This window comes from Taudactylus pleione, unplaced genomic scaffold (genome assembly GCF_031769625.1).
Source record: "Taudactylus pleione unplaced genomic scaffold, aTauple2 ptg000314l, whole genome shotgun sequence".
Taxonomy (NCBI): domain Eukaryota; kingdom Metazoa; phylum Chordata; class Amphibia; order Anura; family Myobatrachidae; genus Taudactylus; species Taudactylus pleione.
The window spans coordinates 222542-242260 of NW_028284715.1; the positions used below are offsets into that span (position 1 = coordinate 222542).

Below are 19719 nucleotides of genomic sequence, written 5' to 3' on the forward strand. Positions count from 1 at the left end.
GAGGCATGGACACACCTCTTCCGGGAAAAAAACACGTAAAATACTATATGCGCGGCCATGTGCTGCAAAGGGGTACACTTGTCGCCCTTAGCAGCTGGCCCCGACCCCTCCAACAGGGCCACTCGGTGCCCCAGCCCCTCAGTGACAGATATATACATAGCACACTGGATGTACAAAGGAAAAGAACTTGGATTTATACTGTAACCGAAAGAACATATAGGTGCGCGGTGAGGCTCCTTGTACAGAAGTGTATATGTCACATCAAAGTCCAACCCCTACCACTGTATTATCGACCCTTTCATTGCACATATTGTTTTATTTGTGTGTTGATTTACCTACACTGTGCCACAGACACTTTGGACCTGATTCTGAGTTGGACCCAGGGGCCATGTTGGACGAAGTGGAGCCATGGTTTTCATTTGCACATGCGTCGCAATTTGGTACGCACAGAGTCGCAGTACAGAATTGGACACATGGTAGCAGATGTGTATTGGACGTGCATGTAGCGATCCTGGGCGGTGAATGGGAGGTAACGGGGGGGGGGCTAATCAGGAGCACGGAGACGCTACGTCTTACGGGGTGTTGTGGGCATGTTGTTGATAGTGATTGCGTACACAGACGCAGAATCAATCACATAGGATGCCATATTCAGACAGATAACCTGCACCATGTACGAGGCTGGTGAACGTTCCGATGGTGGTGTGACCGATGGTGGCATCTAAAGACACACCAAGTGGTATTTTACATTGCACAGTATTCCTACAGCTGAAATGCTTACAGTACTAGATGTGAAAGCTGCCAGGTCTGTGCTGGTGCCAAATACAGGTCCATTTGTGGCATGATACAGGGCTTGCACCACTCTGAGCAGCAATGATCACCCCTCTGAGCAGCAATGATCACCCTCTAACAACTCACTCTTCTCCTTTTTATATGGTTTCAATAAACTCACTCAGCAAAATCAAATCCTATTATACAGCTCCCTTAAAAAAGAAACCTATGTACTTAGCAAGAACCACTACTTTGTGCACTGTCCAATAAAATCTTCTGATCCTCAAGAAGCTCCGCCATCTCGATCTGCAAATCCTTGTTTTTACACATAAATCTAGACATATTTGCAAAATCTAGTCACAAAACTAGGGCCATTTACGCCCGACAAATTGCAAAGTGCTTGTTTATTTACATGGGATAATGGGATGGAAAAGATATGCAGTCGGGAAGCAGACGGACCTAATCCCGACAGCCGGCTTCCCGACTGCTTTATCCTGGCAAGTGTTAAATAACAGACGTCTAAATCTAGACGCCTGTCATTTTACGGACACCGGTAGACCGGCGCCCCGATCGAAGCGACGCCGGGCACCAGATGCGGACAGCCACGGGGGGGAGGGTTAGGTTTAGGGCTCCCGGGGAGTTAGGCTAGGGGGAGGGTTAGGCATCCCTGAGGGGTACTTAGGGTTAGGCCCCCCCACGGGGGACTTAAGTTTAAGCGCGGGGGACGGGGGGGGTTAGGTTTAGGCACTGGAGGGAAGGTTAGGGTTAGGCACCCCTAAGGGAGGGTTAGGGTTAGGGGAGGGAATTAGGTTAGTCTATACTTACCTTAGGATTTTCACCCATGTCGGCCAACCGCTGTCAGGATTCCGGTAAATCATACCGATTCCAGATGTATTACATGCCCTTAATCTCTGGAGATTACAATCAATTACAATTGATGCTGCACAATGCACTAGAGTAGTAAAGATAGTATATGTATAGGACACAAGACGGTAAACTGCAGCTCTCAAAGTGTTGTGGAACTACAAGTCCCACCACGCCACAAGCCTTTGGCTGGGTGGTATACTAGGACTTTTAGTTATACCCACAGCAGGAGGGCCACAAATTGCCCGCACCTCCTATAGGCTATGTTATACTACTAGATGAATACACTACATATGGAATTAATAATTACCTGCCAGTGCTAGTTTGTCATCTTCCACTTTCTTCCTTAGATGTCTAATCTCAAACTCTTTCTCCTTCAGAAGTTTGTGCAACCGTCCGTTCTCATCCTGCACTTCCCGTACCTGTCCCTGCAGCTGCTCATTCTCATCCTCCAGGAGCCTACAGCATGGGGAACACTCAGTAACCGCGTCACCAGCAAGAACAGAACTAAGACAGAATAAGATGTCACAGGGCTCTTTGTTACTGATAAGGCTCTAATGTTGGCAAAAATAATTTCTAAAATATTAAATATGCTCTATATTCAAATTAGTATAAATGTAAAAAGTTCATGAGGTTATCAGAAGTGATCAGACTGAAAATGGGGGAAGAACAATCGATTTCCTAGCTGCATCCGTGGAAGACTGTTAGTAATAATGAGGGACCTTACAGATCATTAGAGCAGTTAGACATGCAATTGTGAATGTTACAAGATATATTTCAACAGTGTATTAACTTGTGTTTCAAGGTTCCTTTAGACAACAAAGTTCTTCACTTCAGTATGTCACATAAGCTTTAAAAAAAAAATCAAATCCTTATCTACAAGTGGAATAAAAATATTTTCTTTTAATTATTAAGTATTTTTTTCTATTCTCCCCATTTCCACAAGATGGCGATAGTACCCTACAGGAAAAGGAGCAGATTCTAATTAGTTAAGAAATGAAAAGTTACAGACAGATATGGTGGGTTAGATCCCGGATTCTGGCACCTTTTGCTCATATCATTTGAGGAATCGCTGTCTAATTGAAGCAGATTCAGCTGGTCCTGTACACCGAAAACATCTGCCTTTTTCAGTTCCTGGCTTTGCTCGTTCTGCTTTTCCCTTTTCCTCTCCATCAGTCTCTGCAGACGTGTCTGTTGCTGCTCCTGAAGAGCTTTGAACTGTAGCCGCAGGTTTTCATTAACTGCGTCATCTGACTCCATGATGAGCCTGGAGAGAGAAATGTCACGGTTACACTTACAGTATCCATGCGCGGGGTACGGACATCACTGGATCAGGGACAGAATACCAGTGTAACAATACTAAACCCAAATATTAACCCAGGCCAGCACCAGGTGGGAAAACTTTTTATTTTTTCTCTCTCTCTTCGTTCGGGCTAATATCTTGAACCACTGGTCAGATTTTTATGGATTTTCATTATTCTATACAGCACTGGTCGAGGAAGGTTTAGGTGTATGAACCATTCCCCTGTGACAAAATGGAGCCAAGCAGTCATGATTTTAGTGAATCAAGTCACAGAAAAAAATTCTTGCAACAAGTTGCTGTATAGGAGCTAGTCAGGGTGCTAAAACAGGAGAACAGTTGAAACTGAGCCAAACAGAGATAGCACTGTGCCCTATTGCTAACAGCAGCCTAGAGAGGGGAGGGAGTCAAGGACTGAGAAGGGTCATGTCTGAGGCAGACACAGAGTGAGAGACAGCCTTCAGCGGACCCATGAAGATGCCCTGATGCAGACACAGTAGCCAGGAAGGAGCCAGGAGAGGCATAGCTACCAGGTATTTAATAAAAACAAACAACCATCGGAACACCATCAAATTATTTCCATTTGATGGTGGCAAACATCATACAGCAACCATCAAATGGTAAGAACACTACAATCGGAACAAAACATTGATGGTTAGTAATCATCGGATTGTGATGTCCTTCCCTACGCTGATCCTGCAGGCAAACTCCGGCCACCACTCCTCCACCGCGAAGTGCTCCTTGCTCCCTGCTCCAGCGTGACGTTCCTGCTCAGCCACACACTCTTGGTGAACAGGAGGCACCTACCAAGGAAGTCAGCTCCGTTCTCGGACAGGGGCACCACGGTGAGGAAGCTCCACAGGAAGCCCAGGAAATGCAGGGTACATTGTGCAATGAGGACATTGCTCATAGCCATGTTCGACAGCTGGGGAGGGGTACACATGGAGGCTGCGGAAATATTCACAGGTGCCCCAGCCCCGGGGACATGCTGCTGATAATGCTTATGGTAGCTGTGATACAAATCTCTCATCCATGATCCTACTGCCCTTCCCAGCACATCCCAGTGGCAGGGCTCCAGTCAGCTGCAGGGAAGCAGCAAGTGGGGGTTATGGTGACACTGATGAGATGCAGGAGTGGGGGTTGTGGTGAGATGCAGGGGACTGTGGTAAAATATAGGATGCTGTGTTGAAATGCAGGGGGCAGTAGTGTGAAGCAGGAGTCTGTTGTGAGATGCAGGGGGCAGGAGGTTGTTGTAAGATGCAGGGGGCTGTAGTGAGATGCAGGGGACTGTGGTGACACGGCGTAGGTTGTTATGAGAAGCAGGGGACTGTGGTGACATGGTGTAGGACCAGGTTTTTATGAGATGCAGGGGGCTGTGGTGAGATGAAACTGCTCCAGTGTGAAGCTGGGGTGGGTCACTAGTTATATATATATATATATATATATATATATATATATATATATATATATATATATATATATATATATATAGGCAGTATCACCAGAGATGGCGCTGGTGAGCAGCAGATTCTGTGTGGGGCAGGAGAGATCCGCCCACACAGGGTAGATATACTACGTTTTGCCACACCTATAGGCTGTAATGAGAGAGTCAGTCTGCAAGACTTTGCAGTCAGGACAGGCTGGGCCCTGTGTGTCCAGTCCACGTGGGACTGCAGTTGGAGACCAGTGTGGGCTGAGAAGCCACTGGTGGCTAGGAAGCCGGGTTCAGACTTACAGGAGGTAGGGAGAACCTTAAAACTCCGAAAGACTGTTACTCTGCTGGAAGTAGATTGTGAGACTGCAAGCAGGCCAGGAGCCTGAACGTGAGCAGGCCGATGCCTGTGAATACCTGTCAGAGACTGGACTAGGGCCCTGATTCAGAGCCGGACGCTCTGACCAGAGCGCTCGCTCTGAATCAGGGCCCACCTCCATAAATATGGAGAGTCCTCCTGGACACTCGTATAGCTGTGGGTCACCACCCACAGCCTATACGAGCGTGCAGGATGATGGTCGCGATGGTCTTGACCATCGCGACCATCGCCAGTGCGAGCAGAAGCCTGCGGTTGAGTTTCTCAACCGCAAGGCCAGGAGTGATTTTGGCTCTATCAGAGCCAAAATCACTCCCACTGACATCACTAGTGATGTCAGTGGGGCCGGCTTCTGACGGTAGGCGTTCCCTTGGGAACGCCTCCGTCTGGCAGGCACGCCCCCGGCACGCCCACCAAAGGGGGCGTGCTGTCAATCAACATCGACAGCACGCCCCCTTTGATCAGACACAACGAGCGAAGGAAAGTCCTTCGCTCGTCGCGTCTCGCGCATGTGCACGACGGCGCTCCATCCGTCATGCGCATGCGCAGTGCACACCATCGACCCACTTGCGAGCGGACAGCTGCTCGCGAGTGGGTCTGAATCAGGCCCTAGGACTTTGAGAGACTGTGTTTGCAGATTAGCTGCAGTACAGTTAGGGGCGAAGAAGTGAGGTAGTTGCCCTAAAAAGGGGCTAGGCATTTATTGTTTTCTGGTCATTTGTGTTGCACCTGAATATGCTGCAAGAAAAGCACCCTTATCGTTTATTTACCTAAAAGCTGTGTTGGATCCTGATTGAGCACCTTAGGCACAAAATCACCCCTCTACCGAGCTAAATACCCCACAACATCACAAATATATATATATACACATCTCCTGATGAAGCCCAACCAGCAGAGAGTAAGGGGTGAAATGCGTAGAGGACGGTGACGCAAGTACTTGATCTGGCTAGTTTCAGCCAATCTGAGGTATGCAAAATTGAAAAAATTCCAATTGTGATTTTATTTTTTTGTGTGGTGTATGTAATACATTATTGTAGTACTGCAACATGAGAGTTTCTCTTTTCTCTCTATTTATTGATTTAATCTAAATAAATTATACCACGGGGGACCCGGATGGGCAGTCAATAAAAGGGATTGGTGTGGAGATCCAGGATTGATAGGTTATATGCTCATACGCATAACCTATGGGGTACGCGCATTTATTATTTAAAAAATGTCTGTAGCTTCAATACTACTACACTATAAGGCGCTGTGTTCTCTTCTTTTATTTTCCATATATATATAAAATTTCCCTGGAAGCAAAATACTGAGAATTTTCCCAGTCTAAGCTAATTACATAACTCATTCAATGATTTAATTGGACCACTGAATGTAACACAGCATTCAGTATGAAAAGTAATGGGTTATTTGTGAAAGATACTGATCCGTCATCAAAATAGTGAAAACATCTTCTTACATTCCATCACCATACACACAAGGTCAAATTAGGGAACTGGTCACAAAGGCTGCGTTGTAGGGTAGCCTGAGTTGTGGGGCACTGACAGCTGTTGTACACTTCTCGTCTGATACCTCTTGTTGTCACACTGGCTACAACTATAGCAGGACATCAAGCTTTGCCTCTTGTAAAATCACATATTAAATTATGGAAGAATCAGGAAATAAAGAAATAACTATAGGTTGTGATTAATAGTTTTATTCTATATTTTGTTAGCATGGTGCTTATATTACTCTACAACACTGGTCGGGGAACAGGGGTAAATGACCCCAAATGGGGTAAAAATGAAATTCCTGGGGGTAATGGACGGACAGCCGGGCATGCATATTAATCATTGCATGCCCGGCTGTCCGTCCATTACCCCCAGGAATGGAAGTCACTGGCGCCGGGTGCGGCACCAGTGTCCTCCAGCCCGGCGCCGCAGGGAGGCTCTAAGCCGGACGCCCGCTGAGATGTTATTACCAGCGGGCGCCCGGCGCCTTCCATGCAGCGCCGCGTTAGCCGGAGTTCTCTTCTGAACTCCAGCTTCCGGCTCTCCCCATGCGCACTATGGGAGAGACGTCATAGTTCCGAGGAGCAGCCAGGCGGACAGGATGGTGGCGGATGCAGGAGCGGGGATTAAGGTAAGTGTTTTTTTTTCTTTGTACAAGCGGCACTACAGGGGCACTATATGGGGGCACTACTAAAGGGGCATTATATTGGGGCACTGCTACAGGGGCATTATACGGGGGCACTGCTACAGGGGCCCTATATGGGGGCACTACTACAGAGGCACAACTACAGGGGCACTACTACGGAGGCATAACTACTACAGGGGCATTATATGGGGGCACTACTATATGATTTTCTTCCCTTCAAATCAAGGGGGTAACGTTGCGTATCTAAATATATTTTGGGGTAAAGGTAAAAAAGTTCCCTGACCCCTGCTCTACAACTATTTTCAGTTAGTTTTGAGTCACGTAATGCTTGCAAGAGCAAACTGATGTTTGAATTTCACATGGTCATTGTTCATAACAAAGTGTTTCTTCGCGCAAATATGTTTGTGACTATTGCCCATGATGAATCTTTGTACATCTCATTGGGAGCTGAAGAATCACTACCTGTCCTCACCTGTCAATACTTCACTATCCACACACACATCCTCATTACTGTGCATTCACTTTCAGCACTATGTTGTTACCAAACCCTACAGTGTAGCCAAGTCACAGCCAGCTTACTTACTACTCCACCTCAGTAATGATCATTCACTGGGGACATTTTTCTATACACACGGTCAAATTTTATGTCAGATCTGAACGATAACGATTTTAAAAATCGTTCAATCGTTCATATCTGAAAGAAAATCTGAGCCTGCAACGATGAACGTTCCCGATATCTGACATCTGATGTGTTTGCAGTCAGATTTGGATGATTTCATTAATTTTAGTACGGTCTGAAATCGTTCAAATAGTTTGTAAAATCATTCATCTGACAGATATGACCGTGTGTATGCACCATATTAGTGTTTGCTGCCTTAGGATAAGGAACTACGGCACCCATCATCCTAAGCACAGCCCAGGAGCCTATGAGGCCAGAGTGTGAATGGTTGTATGCATTGGCTCTGCACTCTCAGATGTAAGCAGATCCCCCGAGTCCTTGCACAGCACAGAGCTAATCCCATGCTGATTAACCTGACATGTCACAGAGGGGAAACTGCAACATGTATATGTTATAAGGCTGAGGATCATGTAAAGGATAATCCATGCACAGCAGTTTCAGGGCCTGATTCAGAGCCGGACGCTCTGAACGAGCGCCCGCTCTGAATCAGGGCTTTTTTTTTTTTTTATTGTTGCGGCCTCTTGGCCGCTCGCATAGCTGTGGGTTACCACCCACAGCTTATGCGAGCGGCCATGATGATGGTCGCGATGGTCAAGACCATCGGGCTTGCGACGAGACCCTTGCGGTAGGGTCTCGTTGCCGCAAGCCCCAGAGTGCTTTTGGCTCTAACAGAGCCAAAAGCACTCCCACTGACATCACTTGTGATGTCAGTGGGGCCGGCCCCAGACGGTAGGTGTTCCCATGGGAACGCCTCCGTCTGGGCAGCCACGCCCCCAACCCACCCACCAAAGGGGGCGTGCTGTCACTCAACATCGACAGTACGCCCCCTTTGGTACGAGACCCGGAGCGACGGCTTGCCCGTCGTAATCCGGGTCTCGCGCATGCGCACGACGGAGCCGGCTCCGTCGTGCGCACTGAGCCAACATCGACCCGCTTGCGAGCGGGTCTGAATCAGGCCCTCAGACCATCCAATATCTCCCAACACATAGAGGCTTCAGGTGTAATATTATTTCAGTGTCTATGTGATTTCAGAATATAATACTTGACATGTTTGGTAACAAAGAACAATATGCATGTATAAGCGATTAATTAGCATGCATCCATACATGCAGTATACCTAGTGTATCAGGTGCTAAAAAAAAACCCTAAATAAATATTTAACATGCAGGGTATAGCAAAAAGTAAATACTGTGCACACTGAAACCTACTTTCCATCATGTAGAGGCCTATGCTCAACAAACAGTCATAATGTCTACCATATGCAGTTCCACCATATGGCTCAAGTGTACTTACTCTCAGAACCCATTGTCACCCTCACACAGAATGAACACGGACTGCGCTGAAGGTAACAATAGCGCTGTTTGATTATACTGCGCTACACTTGTAGTGAGCTCCAACAGTCATTAAAAATACAGCCATAGTGCGGTTTAACCGACCACAGCATTAAAGTTAATCCATTATTGCCCAGATCCTGCTGTCTGTTTTTCCCAAGTGTACAGAACAAGGTCTATGCATCACATGACTGTTACATGGTAACCTGGTGACTTAGCAGATGTATTCTCCAGCCACAGCTGTCTGTGGATTTGTATAAGGGGATAGGACGGTACTGCAGAGCACTGTGGAGAATTTATCCAGCTGAAACCACTAATTAATATAATTTCATCAACCATTTATTTCCAGGCCACTGAAACAAAATCCAGCATTCCAGCCATTCACTCGCCTGTGACGCTACTGACGATTACCAGGAGGATCCATAACACCCAACATGACTCACCCAGTATACAATACTCTGCTCCTACATATCCCTACACTTTCCTGCTGCAATAACCTAGACAGAATATGTGTAATGACTATCAAAGAAGTCCAGGTTGATTCAATAGGAAAAGAACCAAGAAAAACAGGAGCGCTACCACGGGAACTAATCCTTGCTGCCTTGCTACTCATTTGAGTACTGTGGGCCTGATTCAGCACGGATCGCAAATGCGATCGCAGCTTCGTAATGAAGCTGCGAAAATACGCTGATGCCTGCTACAGCTCAGCCAGCATAGATACGCCCACTGTTGCTTTCTCACATCCGTAATACCTCGCAGTCCTGCATGCGTAAAACCGAAGTACGTCGGCCCGTCACACACAATTACAGGAGTACTCAAGCTGGGTATGCAATCGCAGTGGCTAATTTATGCACGTCCATGAAACAGCGTTCGAACGTAGACACACCTGCGTTTCTCCGACCACTCCCGTTACCACCCGCAAATGCTCACAGCCTGTTACTCACTCTGCGATGGATTCCAATGTGCGTCCTTAATAACAATGCAATCGGCGCACACGCGAGGTGCAGCTTATAAGCACGTGCAATGGCTCACAATCGCTCGATCTACATACGCAGTTGCGATCCATGCCGAATCAGGCCCCATGACCACTAGTGCAGCAATGTTTATAAACCGTGTCCTTGTACTGCAATTTTTTTTAATGTAAGTCACTGTTTTCTTGGTTTGCGCTGTGCGTTTCTGTTTATGTACATAGATATATACATATAGCAATATATTTGGGGCCCCAGAGATGCTGGACCATCTGCTGTGTAGTTCCCCTCCCCCGTCTCAGGAGAGCAGAGTGGGGCCAGCCGCAGTGGCTGGACCAGCTGTGTAACGATCGCTGGAGTGGTCCATGTGGCTGCTGCTGTGTGGCCCCATGGTGTGAGGGGGCCCAGTAGTGCTGGCACCTGTGGTAGTGAAGTCTCGCTCTGGTCCCCTGAGTGTGTGCAGTGAAGTCCAGCTGGAGTATTTCAGTTCCACAAGAGTAGAGCGATGGGCTCCGAAGTGTCTGTCCAGGCCCCTCCCTCACCTCAGATCTGCTGTATCTGTATCCTAGAAAATAAAATATGAATCGATATTAATAGCAACAGTAGCAGCAGATGTCTCTTCAGGACATCATGTGGCACTACTAGTCCCAGCATGACCTCTACTATACACGGTCCGCCCCAGCACAAGCAGAACACGTGGCGTTATTGTCGGCGTCCTCCGCTATCCCTTCTCCCCGTTTCACTCACCGCTTCCCCGGGTTTGTCCGCCCTTCCTGCAGAGCTCCAGTAGGAGGAGGAGGAGGACGCGTCACCCCGGGCAACTGTCACCATGGTGACAGCGCATAGGTGACGACATCGGAGAGCGTCTCATGCTGACCAAGGCACATGCGTAGACGGTCCCATGAGGGCTGGCTTTGCACTGCGCATGCGTCCTAGCCTAGCGTCACTTGGGGCACACTACGTTCATTGTGGCATGAATGTTAAGCATGCCTGCCCATGTAGACCACAAATGCCTGGAACATGTGTAGAAACATACACTCCATGCTTGCACATGATGCTATTGCTGAATATATTATGATTACGATACTTGCCTTGCCTCAGCTTCCTTCCATACTCAGGAAATGTATGTAAGAGCAGGGACCCAGCTGCAAGAGTAGGAGGCGGTCATTGTTTGTACACCTGAGTAGCTGTGGAATTACACAGTGTACATAGCATGTACCCATAGTGTGGGGATATACAGCAGGGGCGTATCTACCCATTGACCAGGGATGGCACTCGCCAAGGGCGCCGACCGAAGGAGGGGCGCTCTATGGCAGTGCCACAAGCAGCCAACTACCCCCGCTAGTCCCCCGGCCCCACAATTGTAGGGCAGACCGCAGTGAGAGCGTAGGACATTTAGTAAAGGTTTTTTTTGTTTGTTTTTATAAACGTGTTATTATTACATAATATTATTTATGACTTTATTTTACTGCCTCTCGTTTTATGTGTATTCCTGCTTCACGTTAAGGGCCTGATCCAATTAGGGGGAACTACAGTGTGGCATAATGTGACCTGTTGGGGGCACTACAGCATGGCATAATGTTAGATACTGAGGGCCGTACAGCGTGACATAATGTTATATAATGAGGGCCGTACAGCATGACATAATGTTATATACTGAGGGCCCATAGGCGAAACTGGGGGGTGGTCCGGGGGTGCACAGGACCACCCATTAGCCCAGTTCGCCAAACTGCCGCCGCTGTTTTTATGTAATCATTTTCTTTATCTTAGTTATTTTATTGTACTCGATAGCAGGGTCGGCTCTAGGGGTGTTTGAACAGTGCGGTCGAATAGGGGCGCCACACATAGAGAGCACATCCCTCCCCAACATCCCGATTTCAGCGGGACAGTATTGTCCCTCTGTTCCACCTGTGGGCCGAAGTAGCCCGCGGGTGGTTGGGGACCCCCGGAGTCTGAATGGATGGTGCGTGCATGCGCACGGCATCCATTCAGTGACAGGAGAGGGCTGGGGGAAGCCCAGCTAGTGAGGTTCCCCCCAGCCTGACGTTATTTGGAGGCGTGCCATGCAGACACACCTCCAAATAACGTCACGTAGGGGGCGTGGCGTATGGTAATTAGGCCATGCCCCCATTTTTGGTTGTTGGGGCGCACTGTAGAGAGCTGGATAGGGTGCTCCGACCCTGCTCAGTAGGACATTAGTGCAGGGTTTTTTTAAAAAAATTTAAAGTGTTATTATTTTATAATATTTTTTTATTGCCTCTCCTTGATTTATGCGTATTCCAGCCAGAGGTGGATCTACTGTGAAACTAATGAAGCTTAAGCTTCAGGGCCCCTAACCCCGGAGGGACCTTGAAGCAATTTTTTTTAATAAGTGAATTTTTCAACAAAATCAATGGACTTTTTAAGGGTGTGTTATTAAAATAAGGTTATTTTAGAGATATAGGGGTCTATTTATGAAGCAGAGAAGAGCCCTGTTTAGCTGAAATCAGGTCTCTTCTCTGCTTCGTGCAATTCATGGAGCCAGAAGGGATGGCCATTGGTGGGGTGTCCCCCTCGATGGTTTGCACCCCTCGATGGCCACCACGGGGGGGGAAACAGCAGGCCACAGGACACTAAAAAAAACGGGTGGGGCTAAGCTCCGTCCCGTCAGGAAAAAAAACAAAACATCAGCTCCCACTTGTTCATCGATGGCTAAGAACCATTGGTTCTTAGCCATCGATGGTAAAAATATTTAACATCGGCCATAAACCATCGGTTGATGGCCTTCCCTAGGAGCAGCTTATCGTGGACAAGTGCATTACTTCTCCAGCGGCACCCCTGCTCCATGAATTAATCGCATCACCATACTATTGTATGGTGAGTGCGATTCATAAAGGAAAGGAAAGCCTCTCCTGCAACAGAGATTCGCCATCTGAGGATGGCGTAATGTGTACCTCAAGTCGAACAGAGGAAGTTGTACCCGATGCTGGCCCCGCCCCCTTTTCCCAGCATCCTTTGCAGCAGGTCTGACCTGCTGCCCTCAGATGCTGACGTATGCACAGTGAGAATACAGAGATATCGAGCACCTGATATGCCTGCTTCTAGCTGCATACAGGGATCGCGGAGGGACTGGATAGCGCATGAAGACGTCGGAGAGGCAAGTATACATGAATGGCTACTAAACATCACTATATATCGATGTGATGCGATATATAGTGATATTGTTTAGTAGCCAGTTCATGTTCTTTATGAATAGACCCCATAATCATAAGCCAATGGGTTGAAGTACTTAATATTGATCTTAGAATATGCTCTACAGTAGTGCACGTAGGGGGGGTTTCCCCTGATCAGTACGGGCTGGCAGGAACTCGATCTACAGCTCTGACCAGAGGATGGCTCTTATGAGCCAGCCGGGCGCAGAATAGAGAGCTGCTGTCAGTGTCAGTGCTGAGTGCATTACTGCCAGGTGCCACTAGCTCCCATCTCCATTTGTGCTGTGCCATCTGCCAGAAGTCAGCCCTGCAGTGCTGACCACAAACTGAAAACTGAGCTGACTGAGGGATGGCATGCAGCTCATAGGCGAGAGCACGCAGCTTGGGGGAGAGACCTGACTCGGGATTACAGAGATCCCACTCAGGAGGATCAATAACTGGGATCATACAGAGGAAGGGAATGAGTTTTGGTTTTGTATATGATCTACTGTATCTACAGTCTCTCTCTCACTTGATCCAATTAGGGGGCACTACAGTGTGGCATATTGTGACCTACTGGGGGCATTACAGTCTGGCATAATCTTATATACTGATGGCATTACGGTGTGGCATAATGTGATTTACAGCGGAGATTACAGTGTGACATAATGAGATTTATTTGGGGCACTACAGTGTGGCATAATGTGACCTTTTGTGGGTACTACAGCATGGCATAATGTGACCTACTGGGAGCACAACAATGTGGGATAATATTACATGTTGTGGGCGCTACAGTGTGGCATGTGACCTACTGGGGGCACTACAGTGTGGCATAATGTGACCTACTGGGGGCACAACAGTATGGCATAATTTGACTTGGGGACATTACAGCTTTGCATAATGTTATACACTGAGGGCTGTACAGTGTGGAATAATAGCGTTCCCGCTAGGCTGTTTTAGCCACGCCGTGCCCTTTTGGTGGTGCCCTCCAGGTGGGAAAAAAAATCGGTGCAGCGATCACCGCTGGTGAATAGATGCCGTGCTGTTGCTTAAATGTGTTATGATAGTAAATACCATGCTTAGGGGCCCATTTATCATATTTATCAATATCTGCATGTTATTCCCAGAAAACACCCATTTTGGGGGGATACCCGCAAATATTTAGTATCCGCTGAATGTATTATGGAGGGATCGCTGCAGTCCCTCCATTTCCAACAGCACTGCATTCCCCATAGAATATAGGGGATGCCGTGCTGTCAGATTTACCAAATTCCAGAATGCCGCTGTAGCCTATGGCAGTGGTTCCCAAACTGGGTGCTGTGGCATCCTGGGGTGCCGCAGGGCACCTGCAGGGGCACCACAGGTTGGGTGCCCAGTACCACATCAAATAATCTATGGTCAGTGTGATAGGCAAATCCAGTGCTGGTGGTTGCCAATATATATGTTGACAAACAGAAGCACAACCCTGCTAACCAGCACATAACTGAGCACATAACTGAGCCTAAGGATGACAGTTGAGCATCATTTATTTCATTTGATATTTTTTTGCTGAATTTCTCAATATTACATTTTTGGTCTAAGGGAGCCGTGAATAAAGTGCTGATACTCTAGTGCGCCGTGGCTCAAGAATGTTTGGGAACCACTGGCCTATGGGCTACATATCGTAAAACTATAGGGTCCCATAGGCAATGGCCGGCGCACATGTGCAGAATCCCAGGAACAGGAGTGGAGAGACAGCTGACACAGTCACTTCACTCCCAGGACATCGCAGGGACGGACTCCTTTCAAAGCCCCTGTCCCTGCACGTGTTCTTTGCTACATTCCAGCGATATGATCATATCCTTCAGTACTATCATGGGCCCCTATATCATGCTCAGATCGCATTGCAAATGCAATTATTAATAAATGGGCCCCAGTAAGAAAATGTCACTGTAATACACAGGTTCTCAAACTCCGTCCTCAGGACCCCAAACAGTGCATGTTTTCCAGGTCTCACAGAATCGCAAGTGAAATAATCGGCTTCACCTGTGGGTCTTTTGAAATGTGTCAGTGAGTAATGAACACACCTGTGCACCTGCTGGGTGACCTGGAAAACGTGCCCTGTGTGGGGTCCTGAGGACTGAATTTGAGAACCACTGCTGTAATACTTAAATAAGAGCTCATCTCAATGCTACACTTCACAGCAGAACTATATGCAGAAAAAAAATTGGATTTGGCGTGCTGGACAAGCACATAGCAATATTATATTTGTCCGTGGTGTAAGGGCTTCTAGCTGCAACCTATACCCTGGTCCGACAGCGGTTACTGGGATGCATCTATTAGAATTGTTAATTGATCTTACCCAGGAAATAAGGTTTATCTTACTTAAATCCAATTTATAGCCAATCCTGTGCTATCAGTTTGAGCTGTCTGCAATGTGATTGGTGGCCTTAACGGCTTGGGATCATCTGCTGGTAAGCAGGGGGGGGGGACCTATTAATCTGATTAAGGTTCATTTTGATCACACTATAGCTGGGCATCCACTATACAATTTTCTGTCAGATATCTGTCCAATCTGGCTGGTTGGAATGAAAACCTGGTAATGTATGGGAGCAAATGACAGTCGTCCATTTGCTCACAAACACTGGAAAATAGCCAAAAATGGTTGTTCAGACAAATTGGTTAAAACACATAAATGTGACCAATTTGAACAATTTTTTTTTCCATTTTTCAGTGTTTAAAACCATATGATCGACTGTCATTTGCTCCCATATATTACCAGGATTTTATTCCAACCAGCCAGATTGGACAGATATCAGACCTGGGACTTCGTTTCTGCCCCGCCGAGCTGAAAGGCAATCACTTTAATCTGGGCTATTAACCGGAGCTAAAGCAATGTAACTGCGGGGGTATGGCGCAAACACTTTTCGTCCTGTGGAATGCCGGGATTTTATCAAGACTGAAGATGAAATTGTCTAATGTCTCCTTTTATTCCTCCAAATCTTGTTAATCAATCACACCAGGATCGTATTTATGCAATAGAGATGCGCAGTGGGAGCCGACGGTGTGCGCCAGAGGTTCCAACTCCACATTTTGATTTGGGACATACCCCCCTTCCTCCCCTCCAACAGAGAAGAGAACCAGTGGATCAGCTTTAAAGTAGCATTTATCTAGTGTAACTAATGTTCAATTTTTACACAAAAGAAGAGAATAAAAGGGATTATTTTATACATGCCTACACTTGCATTCATTAAATAGAACTGAAGGAAAACAATATATTAGAATAAAATATAATATTCTTTATCCTACTTGCAGTGATTCATAGAAACAAACTGTCCTACAAAAATACTAGACAAATATTATTAAATGTCCATAACAATAGTTTGGGTTCTATATGTTCTTTTAACAAAATATTCATATATAAGAAAGTTTATGATGTACAGGGCCGATGCTACCATTAGGCAACCTTTAAGGGCGCCGGCCACTGGAGGGCGCCACTGAGTCCACAAAGAAAAAAATGAATGGCATAATTCATGGCTGAGTGGCATATAATGAATTTGCGGCAGTGTTATGCGGTACATTATGATTTTGGTGCTCCTAGTGTGTAATATTCTATATGGTATATTATGAATTTGGGACACTGCTGTGTGGCATGTTATTTAACTGGGGAGACTGATGCATGGCATATAATGAATTGGAGGGAGCAGGAGCGGTTGGTGAAATGTTGCCTGGGGCGCCCGGAAGTCTCGCACCGGCCCTGTGTATGTATACATACAAAACTGCTGTTCATTGATACGAACGGGAAGCCATCTTATAGACAAAATGACTGGTGGCTACAAAATAAACTTATTGTTATAACTTTATATTTTGTTTTTATGTAAGAAAATCATTCTGTTGACATTTTTTATTTTACCACAGGTCATGACCCCAATGTGGGTACCAGTATATTGATCCCACGTTCCCAGTTTCTGACCGAATCCTTAGCAGTACAAGCACATGTGGGACATTGTGCAAGTTGCAGCTTTTTGGGGGCTGCAACTTCTTCCTTATTTATTTTATTTAGCAAAAATACACTTTTGGTTTTTTTTGAACTGCTCATTACCATTTTTGTGTAATTTTTGCTAAAGAAAAAACTAGACAGAACACAAGACCTCATTTACCAAGTGCACAAGGGGCCTGGTGCGGTGTTGTACTATTGTCAGTTTGCATAACGTAAATTGGCCAAACAAAACCCCAAGGCTTCACAGCCACCAAATCAGAATAGGAAGCAAAATGCAACTTTTTCAGATGCATTTTGCAATTCTGTTTACGTTCAGCTCTGAATTAGATCTATGGGAAGTGAGTATAGAGAGATGTTATATCCCATGGGCCTCCAGATGCAGCATCTTGGAGGTGGAATCGGAGAACGTTGCAGTAATCACACTTGTACAGCTTTGTGACATGGCGTATAAGTCGCTCTGCGCTGACATTTCTATATGAAACATCAGTGCAGCGCGACTTTCGCCCACATCGCAGTGCCGGACGGCAGAGGAATTTTGCCAAGCGGGCTGCCCGGGAAATAAAGCGTGGGGAGATGAGTGTGTGCGGTCTATTTCCTGAACCATTGCGGGATCTCTTACTAAGGCTGATTTTGCATGAGCAAAGTTAAGTACAACCTTTGTTTATTCTTTATAATATACCTGTGATGTAAGGCCTCTCTTCCCATGTTACAAAAATGTGCAACATTTTACATCCCCGGCTTACAGTATTGAAGGTTATTAGACCTGCCTATGCATATGACTCCACCAATGCAAACAGTGCCCATCGCTTCAGCTGTATGATTAGATTGATGCAATGTAGAGAAGGACACACTTCACTTCCAGGGGTAGATCCGCATTGGCTGGCTGGACATATACACCCTGGTCTAGTTCAATTTTAATGGTTTTGCGCCAGTCAGCTGCACACAAGAGATGTGCCCGGCCACAATGTGTTTAAAAGAAAATCAGTCTGTGCAAGCAGCAACCTGTACCTGCTTCTCTACCATAGTCTTACTGGGTATCAGTGTCATGCCCAGTAACACTGACTGATTGATGATTGGCCAGCAACTTCCATTAGGAGTAGTGGGAGGTCTCCAAAATGGTGACTTGCCGAAGCAATCCACCAATCAAAGTGCAAGATATTATCACATGGCCTGTTCAATATGCTGGGAGACAGTGAGGGACTGCAGGAAGAGTGGGATGGATTCTACTAACAGTCTGCCAGAAGGAAAAGTCTAGATTGGTACCTGATCTGCACCATGGTCACCGGCTGTAAAGGGATGAGAGTATGGACATCTTTAGTTTAAGAAGCTGTTGCAGGGCTGAGCACCAGCTCAGGTGAAGGTGGGTGAGGAGTGGTGTAGATGTGGAGGTGTAGATGTGGATAACCTTTTTAAGTATGAACACTTGTTATGTTGGTTATATCGCTCAGCAACACACTTTGGTATACAGTTAGGTACCATACTCAAGCTGTACAAGCTCCTTATGTTGCCACCCACTAGACAAGTATCTGGTGCTATAAGCCGGCACTAGAGGGAGGGTTAGGGATTAGGGTAGAAATACTCACCAGAACACCGGATGATTGAAGGTCTGACCTGGAAGTCACAGTCACATGACCACTGGGATTCAGAAGACGCCGCTGCAGTTGTCGGGAGCAGGTCAGTCACCGCTGGACCACCAGGAACGATATGCTGACAAGTCAACTGTGTACATGATGAATGTCAACATCGACATGATGACCATGTCGACATTCTTGTGTCTAGATGACTGTTGATATATCATCCCCAGCACCATGTATGATGCTAGAATCTGTATAATGTGCACATCAGCCAGGATCCCTGATTGCTATATTGTTAAACCTGCTAAGCAGGGATATACACAGACTATAAGATATGTGGCACCAACAGCATAAATAAGCATGGTCTCGGGCTGATTCAGCAGCGGACGCTGATGGCGCTACTCACGCAGATTCCCGTTTATCAGGAATCTGCGCATGCGCAGGACCCATTCTGTGAGATCGCACGCAGGCCTCCCTAAGCCTCTGCCTGACAGGCAGAGGCGTCCGCGGGGGGCGGTGCAGGGACATCCTGCGTTCCTGGAAACGGGGACGTGTCACCTCCGTTTTTCGGGAGGAACAAGGCCAGGGTGTGCGTCCATGGACGCAGACGTCCTGGCCCCGCAAGCCGGCCAGCCTGCATCATATTGGTGATCCGAGGCGCGCTGGTATGGCAGATGCTGACAGGAGGCGCCTCTTCACTTCAGACACCTCATGCAGCATTTGCGTTTTAGCAGGACGGAATTGCAAAGCAGCTTACGTGCGGCTCTGCAACTCCATCCACTGCTGAAACAGCCCTTTAGGAAACTGTGAGTGGACCTCAGGTCTTCAAAGGTGGATCAATGACTTAGGTTACCTGCATCAGAGCACAGGGTAATGAATCCACAGGCAGAAAGACACAGGACATACTGTATGGGGCTTATTAACATAGAGAAACCAGATACTTGCCTTCACTTTCTCTGTACTAGTAAAATGACAGCTGTAATCTGAATGGCTGCTATAGTGTACAGCATGTGTCTGCACATTAGGGGAGGTGTAATAATCCTGTGTAATAAGTAAAAATTCTGAACGCAGCGGATGATCACTCAAACTGCTGCTGACCTCCTGACAGACCACCCTGAACACCTCATCAGACATTACCCATAACT

The 19719-nt window shown here is 46.8% G+C and overlaps 1 protein-coding gene across 2 annotated transcripts in view; it reads right to left on the reverse strand.

Moving 5' to 3' along the window:
• Nucleotides 1-10710, reverse strand: part of CCDC13 (coiled-coil domain containing 13) — a 72230-nt gene extending 61520 nt beyond the window's left edge. Inside the window, exons 1-4 of one of the 2 annotated variants that reach the window (XM_088442563.1) lie at nt 10599-10710; nt 10394-10416; nt 2678-2899; nt 1943-2091 (exon numbers count right to left, since the gene is read on the reverse strand). In XM_088442563.1, the coding sequence (XP_088298689.1) occupies nt 1943-2091; nt 2678-2899; nt 10394-10416; nt 10599-10682 (478 nt within the window). In that variant the 5' untranslated portion in view covers nt 10683-10710. Of the gene's footprint in view, nt 1-1942; nt 2092-2677; nt 2900-10271; nt 10417-10598 lie in introns of both variants that reach the window. The other variant, XM_088442564.1, reaches the window with a different exon arrangement.
• Between the last annotated feature and the right edge of the window lie 9009 nt (nt 10711-19719).